This window comes from Cricetulus griseus, chromosome 3 (assembly GCF_003668045.3).
Source record: "Cricetulus griseus strain 17A/GY chromosome 3, alternate assembly CriGri-PICRH-1.0, whole genome shotgun sequence".
Taxonomy (NCBI): Eukaryota; Metazoa; Chordata; class Mammalia; order Rodentia; family Cricetidae; genus Cricetulus; species Cricetulus griseus.
In genome coordinates this window covers 4,374,674-4,386,859 of record NC_048596.1, presented here as the reverse complement: position 1 = coordinate 4,386,859, position 12,186 = coordinate 4,374,674, and the positions used below count along the sequence as shown (strand labels likewise).

General features: G+C 45.3%; 1 protein-coding gene across 12 annotated transcripts in view; it reads right to left on the bottom strand.

The window, feature by feature from the left end:
* Nucleotides 1-12,186, bottom strand: part of Ablim1 (actin binding LIM protein 1) — a 175,539-nt gene that overhangs the window by 16,048 nt on the left and 147,305 nt on the right. For 10 of the 12 annotated variants that reach the window (XM_035441751.1, XM_035441752.1, XM_035441757.1 and 7 more), the window contains 2 exons: nt 11,379-11,414; nt 8,763-8,892 (listed from right to left, as the gene is read on the bottom strand). In XM_035441751.1, coding sequence (XP_035297642.1) covers nt 8,763-8,892; nt 11,379-11,414 — 166 coding nt within the window. Of the gene's footprint in view, nt 1-5,801; nt 5,922-8,762; nt 8,893-11,378; nt 11,415-12,186 lie in introns of all 12 variants that reach the window. The other 2 variants (XM_035441750.1, XM_035441753.1) reach the window with 1 other exon arrangement.

Sequence of the window (12,186 nt, the reverse complement as noted above, 5' to 3'; positions counted from 1 at the left end):
CATTATGTCCTAAGAACACACCAGAACACCAAGGACTGCCAAAACCTATGCAAGTATTAATGTGGATTGCCCTGGATCCACCCTCAACCCTCGTGTCCTCGCAGAGCACTGGATTCAGGAGAGGGTTTTCAGAAGTTTGGTCAGATGAGCATCCAGGAAAGGCTTCTCAGTAGTGATTAAGCAGGGTCATTGAAATCACATGAGCACATGGCGGGCAGAGGCTGAAGGTTGCTAATGGCAGATAGCAGTTCCGAGGCTCCATCAACAGCACCCTCTGGTGTCAGATGGCAGTAACAACCTATCCCCTTCCGATAAGGGAAAAGACTAGAGGGTTCTGGGGCTGAGGAGTGCTGTCACCACTTACGACACTGTTGCTTTTGATCCGGTTCTGTTCCCTCAACAACCACTGACCTTTTCAGTTGTTAAAAACAAAGACAAAATCCACTAGTAGCACATGCAAGTCTCTGAGGAGTACATTCAATTCTATGATCATCTAAGATTCCTACAGGACTGTCTAAAACACCAGGTAAAAGTCCTCATAACCAAGAGCTCGATGGAAGCCGGTCGTCTTTGCCTCATTTTGTGTCTGTCAGCGAACTGCTTGGTGCTGCACCGTCACCGCCTAGCCCACCTGTCCCGTCTCTCATCGATGCTGAAGGCTCAGAGACTGTGAGTCTTCACAGTTTAAAATTGACTTAAGGAGCAATGAATCCTCACAGCACAGGACAGAGCACCCCCAAAGTAAGAACAATTATCTATGATACAAAAGCCACACCCTAGAGGAGTCATATCACAGGAAACATCACCCATAGGTGAAAACAGTAATTAACAAACTGACATGTACCGTCTTGCAGTATTGGAGCTGAGAGTTATGGACAAGATGATGTTTGGCCAGGAATCGTGTGTGTGTGTGTGTGTGTGTGTGTGTGTGTGTGTGTGTGTGTGTGTGTGTGTGTATGCAGGTACAGTCACCCATGGGTATGAATGAAAGGGCCAGAGGTCAAATTTAGGCACCTCCCTCTGTTGTTCTCCACCATAGTCTTTTTGAGACAGTGTCTCCCACTGAATTGGAACTTTCCATTGTGGCTAGGTTGGCTAGCCAGTGAGACCCCAGGATCTGCCCATCTCTGCATCCCCAGAGCTGGGATTACAGGCACCCTCCATCATGGCTGGTACTACATAGGTGCTCACACCTGCCTGGTACACATTTTACTCACAGAGCCAGGCTCTTGGCCAGGACTTAAGACTTCATGTGTTGCCTCTTCTCTTTGTTCCTCCTCAATTTTAGACTAACGCTTTACTGTCACTAGACACCCTCACGTGTCCCTTTGCCTAATGTGCTCATTAATCTCCTCTATCTGCCTTCACCATCACTCACTTCTTTACCTGGGGCACTAGGATGGGAGGAAAGGCCTGACTTGTTGGGTTACCAGAGCTGGGACTCTCAAACTCTGTGACATAAGAAGTCATAGTAACTCACGCACCACAGTGAATCAATGAGGGAATGAGCTCTCTGGTGAATAATGTTGCTAAGTTCCCAATTCCTAGCCCCTAAACTACAAAATATTTGAGCTATCAGGGGATATTTTTAAAAGAAAGATAAACAATTCTCCAGATCAAGTCTCTTTTTCTAATATAAACACTCGAAATTATATGACTTCCAGGCTGGAGAGATGGCTCAGCAGTGGCAAGCACTGGCTGCTCTTCTAGAGGACCTGGGTTCAATTTCCCGCACCCACATGGCAGCTCACAACTATCCACAACCCCAGATCCCAATGAAGATAAAAAATAAAACTAAAAAAATAATTACGTGACTTCCAACTCTACTCTGGGAGGAAAAACCAGTGGGAGTTGCAAGGTGGGTTCTGCTTTGCTTAGCACTCGAGCAAACGAAGTGCGCATGCTGGAGAGAGCATCGCATTTGGAAGGCACAGCCTCTGCCATCCCTGTCCACCAGACTGGTGCCAATGATCTCAGTGATGCCAGTGAGAAGCTGCAACCGCATTTATGGTTCTGCTCCTTAACTCTTGGCATCTTCCTTGCCAGCCAAATAAGCCAAACTGTTAGTCCCTGTGAGACTGTTCACTGTACTTAAGTCAGACATTTTCCTTCACTTCCTTCCTTTTGGTGCCAGGTGACAATTGCTAAAGGGGGGGGGGAGGAAGCATGGGAATGGAGAGTGGGCTGGAGCACTGCCTGGCTTTCAGGGTGCTTGCTAATATTATAAACTATGACTGTTGGCGGGGGTGGAGCTCGCTCGGTGTCGGCAGCCTCTGGAATTCTGTGGCAGCATTTCAAGCTCGACAGTTCTCAGCTAGAACCTCAGGAAGGATTAAATTATTTTCAGGAAATGTTGAGTATGTGTTTACCTTGTGGTAGCACCATCTATGGCATAACAAAAAAGACCCCTTTCAAGGGGCCTTGATCTATGTAGTCTTCCTGCTCACAACCTTATGTTTACCTCCTGGACATGGATGTGGTGTCTAAGAGGTTTCCAAAGGGGAAAGAAGAAATTCAGTAAATCCTGGGTTTATACAAATCTCAGGGCATGACTTTGTCTGAATGGTCCAGCCAGGTCTTTTCAATACAGCATGAAACTGCAAAGATGGAAAACATGAAAATGAGGACCTTTCAGGGCAGAAGGGCCCTCGTTATGGAAAATGGACAGGAAGCCAGTGAGGCAGAGGTAGCCTGTGAGGAGCCTGCCAGCTCTATACCTTACAAATGTCTCCAGCTCAGTGAACTCAGGGGCCCATGACAGCATACAGTACAAAGGAGGACCAGGAAGTAGACTTGGCCAACAGAAAGCTGGGCTCCTGCTGCCAGAGTGACAAGGGCCTCTTCTGTTTCTAGCTATGTGTTCCGGGATGGACATCCTTCTCTGAGTCACATTCCTTGACACGTACTCATTAAAACAGAGATCACCATGGTAGCCAGCTAAGCGCCAAGATCAAAAGTAACACAAAGCCAAGTGTGGTGGCATATTTCCTGCCACCCCAGCCCTGAGGAAGCTGAGGCAAGCCCGGGCTACATAATAGGCTCCGGGCCAGCTTGGGCTACTGAGTGAGACCCTGACACCAAAAAGGGGGAAAAAAATTAGATGCAAGATAAGACAATGTCCCATTTGAAAGACATCCGTGTTGTAGTCAAGTGCCGCCTGGAAGGCTGTAAAGGCTTCCTGTGTAAATGGAAACATGCTTTAAACTGGGTGTGGTTTCGCATGACTTTAATCCCAGCACTTGGGAGGCAGAGGCAAGCGGATCTCTGTGAGTTCAAGGCCAGCCTTGTCTACAGAGTGAGTTCCAGGACAGCCAGGAGGCCCTGTCTCAAAAAAAAAAAAAAAAGCAAAGCAACAAAAATAAAAATAACTGAGAAGTAAGTAGTTCGTGGGAGAATCTGGGTTAGCCATTCACACCCTTAGGCTTCAAAAGCTGTATCTGTCCCAGGTTCTGCTTCTTTCTAGTTGTGTTTTTGGTCAGTGACTTCATCAGGACCTCAGCTCCTAGCTCTCCCAGCTCATACATCACAGGGATGCCCTGGAGACTAAGTGGGATGGTGTAATAGGAAATCAGGTGTGGGCTGCCGCTCAGGATGCAGAATGCTGGCCTAGGGCGCACAAGCTTTTCAGTCTGCAGAATGCTGGCCTAGGGCGCACAAGCTTTTCAGTCTGCAGAATGCTGGCCTAGGGCGCACAAGCTTTTCAGTCTGCAGAATGCTGGCCTAGGGCGCACAAGCTTTTCAGTCTGCAGAATGCTGGCCTAGGGCGCACAAGCTTTTCAGTCTGTAGAATGCTGGCCTTGGGTTTGATCCCATAAACTGGTTTGGGGCACATACTTCCAGTTCTTGCACCTAGGAGTAGAGAGGCAGAAGGATCAGAGGTTCAAAGCCATTTACTTCTCCATAGGAAGTGTGAAGCTAGCCTGAGCTACACAAAAGTACTGAGAGAGCATCGGGCTGATGGTTGCATACTGATGCTAGGAAACCATTTACCTCACCGCCTAAGGACCTAGGAGAGAGAGTCCTTGTCCTGTCCTTCTGATTTGTTAATGAGACCATATTCAAAAAGACAAGGGAACAATTCAAGGTCACACAGCTTGCAAGTAACAGAAAATATTCAAATCTAAGATGCCAGTGTCCACAGGCAATGCCCCGACCCAGGGTATATCACTGATGTGTTGTGCTATCTGTACACATATTGAACAATTTTAAAGGGCCTATTTGACAAAAATTATCTCTCTGAAAGATAAAATACAATATAATCAGACAAAGCAGCTTATACTTTAATGGGTCAAAAATGAAAACCAGTAGCTCTCACTAAAATAGTTGAAGCTTTTTCCTCAGTAATTTGTTTATATAAAAATTCTAAAAATATAACCTTGACACTCAGATATAAAAACAACCCCGTGTTAATTATCAACAATGGTTTTAAATAGCCAGCCAAGACTTCTGGAATATGTTGTGCCCACCCCAAAAGTTTTGCTTTAGTGGTAAATGATATCTAGCTCCATCACATGGCAGTCATATTATTTTGTTAAAAACAACTCATTTTTATGTACATGAGTGTTTGTCTGCACATATGTCCACCATGTACACTTGGTACCTGGAGAGAGCAGAAAAGGGCACCAGAACCCCCTAGAACTGGTTGTGAGCTACCATGTAAGTACGGGACACTTAACCTAGGTCCTCTGCAAGAGCAGAAAATGGGCTTAACCACTGAGCCATCTTCCTAGGCACCTGACTGTGTTATTTGCAAAGCATGGACAATGTCGAAGCAGCGAATGTGTGAGGTAACTGCACACCCAATTCCTAGCACATATACATCTCAGGAGTCAACTGTTCAGGAGTCCAGGTAAGTGAAAAAGCCCAGGAAGACTGACAATGAGTGTTCAGGAGCTGGAGAAGCATCCCAGCTACCCAGCTGCTTGGGAGATACAGATGCACTGGCGCTATGAACACCAGGACTCTTAGGATGAACCCTGAAGACCACGTTCAGACCCATGACAACCTCTGCACTTGACTCCTCCTCCTCCTCGCACTATTTTTGTTGGCTTCGCATCAAGGTAACACAACAAGTTATCATCCCTCCAGGGATCTTTCACTTAAATAGTGGCCTTTCACAGGTTCTCAGTTCCCCCAAGTGGAAAGCCCTGGGCAAAGGATTCTATGGAACCATATGCAACAAGGAAGCAAATAGCCAGAGGGCCACACAGGCAGTAGAGGGGAGAAATGCCAGGCAAGGAATAGAAAAAAAGGAGGCAGAGCCTGTCTTATCCATCATAGAGATTAATTAGGAAAAAATCAAAAGCAAAGTACTCAGAGTCATTTGCCCAGAGAGAGAAGCTATGCCATCCACACATGTTCAAGTGGTTCAATGGCTTATTAACAGGAGGACAACTTTGTATTATCTGTTCCTCAATACTATTGTGTTTTGCAGAAACATATCACAAATGAAACCCAAGAAAACACCCTGGTATATATATTATATTTTGCCACTGATGCATACAAAGGCAAAATAATAATATATTTTTCTAATTGGTAGGAGATAGGTCTTAGTTCCTAGGTACACACATCCCATTGCTTTGTACAGAGCTCTTGGAAACGATGCATCTCTTTGGATGCAAGATGCCATGCCAGTTCTAAGGCCGCAGTTAGGGGCAGTCAGGACACGGGCGGGCATGCTTATGGGTCAGGAACTCAGTGGCTCTCACTCCTGGAGATACATCTTATTAGCCTTGCGGGTGCTAATAAATCTCCACTCTGAGGCCAAATGCCCTGCCTCTTGCAGAGGCCTGCCTCCTTACCTTTGACATGGGGGAGGAAGTGGTGTCTGAAGGGGGGGTTGGGACGGGAGTCACTGTGGGTGGAGCTGCAGCTGCTGGTGCGCAGCGGGGACCACCTGTGCACACCAGGAGACAAAAGCTCTGTGCAGCAGGGAATCAACCAATCAGGGCAGAGCGAGGGGGAAACAGAAAAGAAGAAAGAAATTAACACAGGAGCAGGGCAGGTGCCCAAGGTAGGGAAAAAATGGAAAGTGTTAGTCAGGAGTCTGGAAAGGGAGGAAGGCAGGGTTAGGAGGGCGCCCGTGGAGGGCTAGGCAAAGGCAGAATCTGCAGACTGGCACAGCTGGACACAGAGTCAACCTCTGACAATAAATGGCTTATCGAACATGGTCTCTGGGACACTGGCACAATAATGCCAATGACACAGTACTAAGACTGAGCACATCACATAGACTCAACAGATGCCTTTAAAGTGTATTCAACAAAATGATCCCCCGAAACCCGTGTAAACACACAGCAATCATTTCAAGGATCTTGAAGGGACATACAGATATGTAAGGGTTGTGTTTTGTTTTACTTTTTAAGCTGCAGGCCTATCCTACTGGAAATTGCATTTTATTTCATATTCCTTATGCATGAGGAAGTCTCTGTTGTATTAGCTGGGTGGCAGAGTTACACAGGATACTGGCAGTAGTGGGGACTCTGGAGGCAGGAGTCCAGTTGCTCAGGGGGAGAATGGACCATCAAAACTCAACCTAGACTCAGGGAATTCAAACATCACCTGGCATCCAAAATGCACAGGGTGGATGTGTGGTCACACTGCAGACATACAGATATGTTACTGGTTTCACTTCTAGGCACCAGAAACATTTTAATGCTGACTGCTTGGTGTCTTGCACATGTGTGCTATTGGGAGAGGAGGTTGTAGCATCAAAACCATGACTAAAAAGGTAAAGCTTCCTCCTGCTCAACACGGACAGTGGCTTTTAAAGCAACACTGGCTATTCCCTGGCTATTCAAGATGCTTTCGAAGGACACTTTCCCGATGTCACTGGCCACATGCCACTCTGACAATGTCAGGGCAGGATTTAGTGGTCTCAGCATGTTATATGTAGAGTAGCACCAAAGTGATTTCAAATTACCAAAAGATTAAATAAAAACTCATGGCCAGGTACAAATAAAATGACCGTAGTTATAAACTGAAAAGGAATATCTCAAAAACACCATTTAACATAATTTAATAAATATTAAAAATATGTTTAAGTCTCTCTCTCTCTCTCTCTCTCTCTCTCTCTCTCTCTCTCTCTCTCTCTGTCTGTCTGTCTGTGTGTGTGTGTGTGTGTGTGTGTGTGGTGCTGAATTAAACTCAGGGCCTCACACATGGCAGGCAAGCATTTTACACAGCCACATCACAGATCAGCCTTGTCTGAAGAAAATGATCTTTACTGAAAGATCCAATAGTTCAGTCCTCTGGATGAGTTACATCTATGACCCTGAAGAGAAAATTGCAGCTTTTCTCTATTCTATCATTCTTATTGGTTTTAATTCTTGTATATTTTATTTAAAAGTTAGCATTTGAATGCATTTGTTCTCATTAGCCTTTCAGCAGCAAGAAGCTTCAGGTGTATCCCTCTGGATACATAGTATCACAAATTCTCAGCCTGAGATGTAGCCCTCTGGATACATAGTATCACAAGTTCTCAGCTTGAGATTGAGACCTTTAGATACATAGTATCACAGGTTCTCAGCTTGAGATTGAGACCTTTAGATACATAGTATCACAGGTTCTCAGCCTGAGATGTAGCCCTCTGGATACATAGTATCACAGGTTCTCAGCCTGAGATGTAGCCCTCTGGATACATAGTATCACAAGTTCTCAGCTTGAGATTGAGTCCTTCAGATACATAGTATCACAAGTTCTCAGCTTGAGATTGAGACCTTTAGATACATAGTATCACAGGCTCTCAGCCTGAGATGGAGTCCTCTGGATACATAGTATCACAGGTTCTCAGCCTGAGATGGAGTCCTCTGGATACATAGTATCACAGGTTCTCAGCCTGAGATCGAGTCCTCTGGATACATAGTATCACAGGTTCTCAGCCTGAGATGGAGTCCTCTGGATACATAGTATCACAGGTTCTCAGCCTGAGATGGAGTCCTCTGGATACATAGTATCACAGGTTCTCAGCCTGAGATGGAGTCCTCTGGATACATAGTATCACAGGTTCTCAGCCTGAGATGGAGTCCTCTGGATACATAGTATCACAGGTTCTCAGTCTGAGATGGAGTCCTCTGGATACATAGAATCACAAATTCTCTTAGAAGCCTCTCCATGACTCCTTCTCAGAGAACTCTGCATCTCTGCCAGGGCTTCCATTCTTCTACTCCACACACAAGACCTCCACTTACAGCCACAAAGACTGAAACTTCTGAAGATTGGAGCCCACCATCTGCTGCAATGGGATGGCTACTCCATCCCTGAGGATTTCAGGTTTTCCAAGTTTGATTTCAACTCTTAGGGATAAGTACCTAATGGGACTCTCTGGCCTCACTCTGGAAAGGGCTTGACCATGCACTCACCATGACATTGTGTGCCTGGGGGAGGGCTTTAAACTTTCCAATCAATGGCTAACATTGGGCTTTAGATGATTCAGATAAAATGAAAAAGAAAAAAACAATTTTTTTCAGAGATCCTTGTTTTAAGTTTCATAGGGATGAGATTTTCACCAATTCTTTACAAATATCCTTTGTTATCGAAATGTCATTTAATAACTCACAGTGAACACACTGATAGAATGATTGATTTTTCAAAGACAAAATACAAAATAAAGATGGGCACGAGTTTTCATTTTGTTCTTCAAGAGGGGTAGAAATACTGAAGTCAGGGTTTTTTTGTTTGTTTGTTTTCTACCAATGGCGTGAAAAGAAATTCACACAAAAACACATTTAGTATGTATCAGACCCCAGGAAGGGTATTCTTACCAGGTCGGTGGAAATGCTGTGGTGAGCGAGACGTGGTCGGAGTGTAGCTGTGGCGGCTGTACACCGGGGAATTGATGGAGCCCTGGCTGGTGGAGCGGTGGATCATCCGATCCCGAACATCCTGGGAACCCTGTAACAAAGTTTGAGAAAGTGTGAGACGAAACACCTTTCCACAGATATTGGACATTTCTAGGTAAAACCCAGTCCACAGAGGACACTGGGGAATTGCTTCTCTAAGTGTCTGTGTTTGCCTTTCATGGTTATAGTCAGTAAATATTCATGGGCATGAATGTTCCATGCTAATGTGTTTTGCTCACAATCAACAGTCTTTGTGGTATTTAAATTTTAAGGTATAAAAGCTACAAATGTCAACAGTGCTCAAGTGCTAGGAAAAGAACAGTTCCCACAATCACATTGGTACTGTGATTTTAGGACTTACAAGGTGTCTCCCCTCCTCTGGTGCTCCCTCCCCAGGTCCCTCCTCCCCAGGTGTCCCTTCATCAGGTCTCATGAGTTTGTCTTCACTATCATCTTGACAGAATTTAGAATCTCCATGGAAAACACATCTCTGGGTATGTCTATGAGAGTGTTTCTAGGAGGATTTAATTGAGAAGGACCTCCTCCCCCCACCCAAATGTGGTTGTCACTATTCCATGGGCAAGTGTCTTTGACTGAATAGAAGACAGGTACCATTAATCTTTCTCTGCTTCCTGAGGCTGCCATGTGACCAGCTGCCTCATGCTTCTGTAGCCATGCCTTCCCCAACTTGACTGACTGTATCCTTAAATAAAATGTGCCTGCCCTTCCCCCAACTAGAAAACTACTCCTTTAATGCCAGCACTCAGGAGGCAGAGGCAGGCAGATCTTTTTGAATTTGAGATCATCCTGGTCTACAAGAGCTAGTTCCAGGGCAGCCTCCAAAGCCACAGAGAAACCCTGTCTCAAAAAGACCACAAAAAAATAAAGTAAACAAGAAAACTACTCCAAACAGATCTGCATACAGTGAAGATCGGCAGATCCCGAGGCATCACCGGCCCTCTTGGTGATGGTGAAACAAGAGTTCTGGCAGTCATGGACCCATGTGCTGGCATGCAGTGGATACATGCAAAGCGTACTTCAGAACCGATTCCCTGATACTAAGCTTTTGTCTGGCCTCTAAGCCACACAGTGTCTAAGACAGCTAAAGTTGATGTTACAGGGGAACAAGATGGCAGCCTGAGATCGTTAACCAGTCTAAGGAAGTAATTGTGCCCCTTATGATACCAGAGGGGGCAAACTTTTGTGTTATGTGCTCAACAAATTGGAGAATAACAAAGAAGTTAGAGCATATCACTTTCATCTAACATAATAGTGCTCTGGGGGTTATTACCTATGCCCAAGCTCAGAAAAGGATACATTAGGCAATAGGTACAAAATAACCTATCTGTACAAAGATACAATCAAAGACAAACAAACAAACAAACAAACAAATGACCTGGAAGAGAATAAATAGTGTTTTCCATCACAGGGATTTGTTGGACTATGAAGTTTCTGCTTGGCACAACACAGTAAGAATTTGAAAGAACATGTGAAGAGCAACTACATTAACACGTCAGTAAGTCAGTAAGCATGGCTCTGAGAGCTTGACAAGCAATAAGGGGAGCTGGGGTCTGGCCTAGTTGGCTGCAACAAAATAACAAAAGAACCTCCCACAGAGGATAACATCCAATTTGAAACTGGTGAAATGCAAACATTTCAGAAAGGCTGTAAATTTCCAGTGGGGTGGGGGCCTTGGGGTCACTGTTTATAGCAGTCACAAACATGAAAATGCCATGTTCTTTGCACCATGTCAGATGACAGAGCACCCCACAGTGAGCAGTCAAGTTTGATAAAAAAAAAAAAAAAAGTATCCAGCAAGGCTGCTGTGTAGCTCAGTTGGTAGAGTGCTTGTGTTGTCCATGTCTGCAATCCCAGCATTCAGGAGATGGAGGCAGGAGGATTAGAAATTCAACATCCTAGCCCAGTGTTGGTGGTGCATGCCTTTTATCTCAGCACTTGGGAGGCAGAGGCAGGCAGATCTCTGTGAGTTCAAGGCCAGCCTGATCTACAGCATAAGTTCCAGACAAAACCCTGTCTTGAAAAACAAAAACAACTCAGGCCAGTTTGGGCTCCGTAAGACCACTTTTAAAAAACCTAACAATGATTCAACAAGCTGCCTGGCTTTGGATCAGCCCAGAAGAGGTGACTCAGGCAGCCTCATGCAGCACCTCAGCTTAGAGATTATGTTGTAACTACCTCCAGCCTCCTCGGGCTTTCCAGTCTAATATGGCCTAAGTGCAGACAGCCAAGAGACTCTCACTGGCCAATGGCTTCAGTTCCTGCAGACATGTGCTGACCTCTGTTCCTACCAGTGGTATAGGCTAGGATCAGCAGGAGGCTACTTCTACTCTCTTGTGTCCCCCTTGGAAGTGTGCTGTTGTCCTCTGGTCCTGGCTTACATGTCAAGCAATCCTTAAGAATCCTCATAATCACCTCTGCTGTCCTTTAGTACATACGCACTTCTTCAAAATTTCAAGTGTAGACAAGGTCCTAACCACTCCCAATTCCACCTGTCAATATGGCCAAAATGATACTTACTTCTGCTGATGGAGTAGGAGACAAAGTCCTTGGAGACTAGAAGAACAAGAGAAAATTTAAAGTCAACACCTTGGTTAACTTCCTAACAGTTTTGATAGAGCTACTCGTGGAAGCAAGCTAAGACCATTGCTCCAAACACAGGCCAGCATCCACTGCTGGTTAAAGTGCATAGTGGGGCTGATGGGAAACTCCAGCCAAGTCCCAGGAGACACAAGAATGTCTCCACCCAAGTACCATGGTGTTAATGAATACGTTGTGAAACTATTTCCCTTGCATATTCAATTGTATTTTATGATATTTCTTCATGTTAGGACAGCCAAGGAAACTTTGGATTTTGTTAACATGGCTTTTAACTGATTCAGAGCCACAGCGACTAGAGTGAGATAGTTGGTCAGGGTGTGAAGACCCCTCCAGCACCCATCGGTTAGGGTTTGTAGACAGGAGGAATGCTGTCACCCCAGGGTCTTTGCATTGGCGTCTCCCCTGCCACCAACACTTCTCAGACACCTGCAGAGCTCAGCTCCAGTGACATCTGGGCTCAAACTCACCTCACACCTCCTGTAATCACCTGTTCACACTTTTCTTCATCATACTAACTTCATGTGATCTCCCTCTGTTCTTGCTCACTTCACCTCCTGTGATCCTTGTTCACACTCTCACCTCCTGTAATCCCTGTTCACACTCTCCTTCTCACCTCCTGTGATCCCAGTTCACACTCTCCTTCTCACCTCCTGTGATCCCAGTTCACACTCTCCTTCTCACCTTCTGTGATCCCCATTCACACTCTCCTTCTCACCTCCTGTGATCC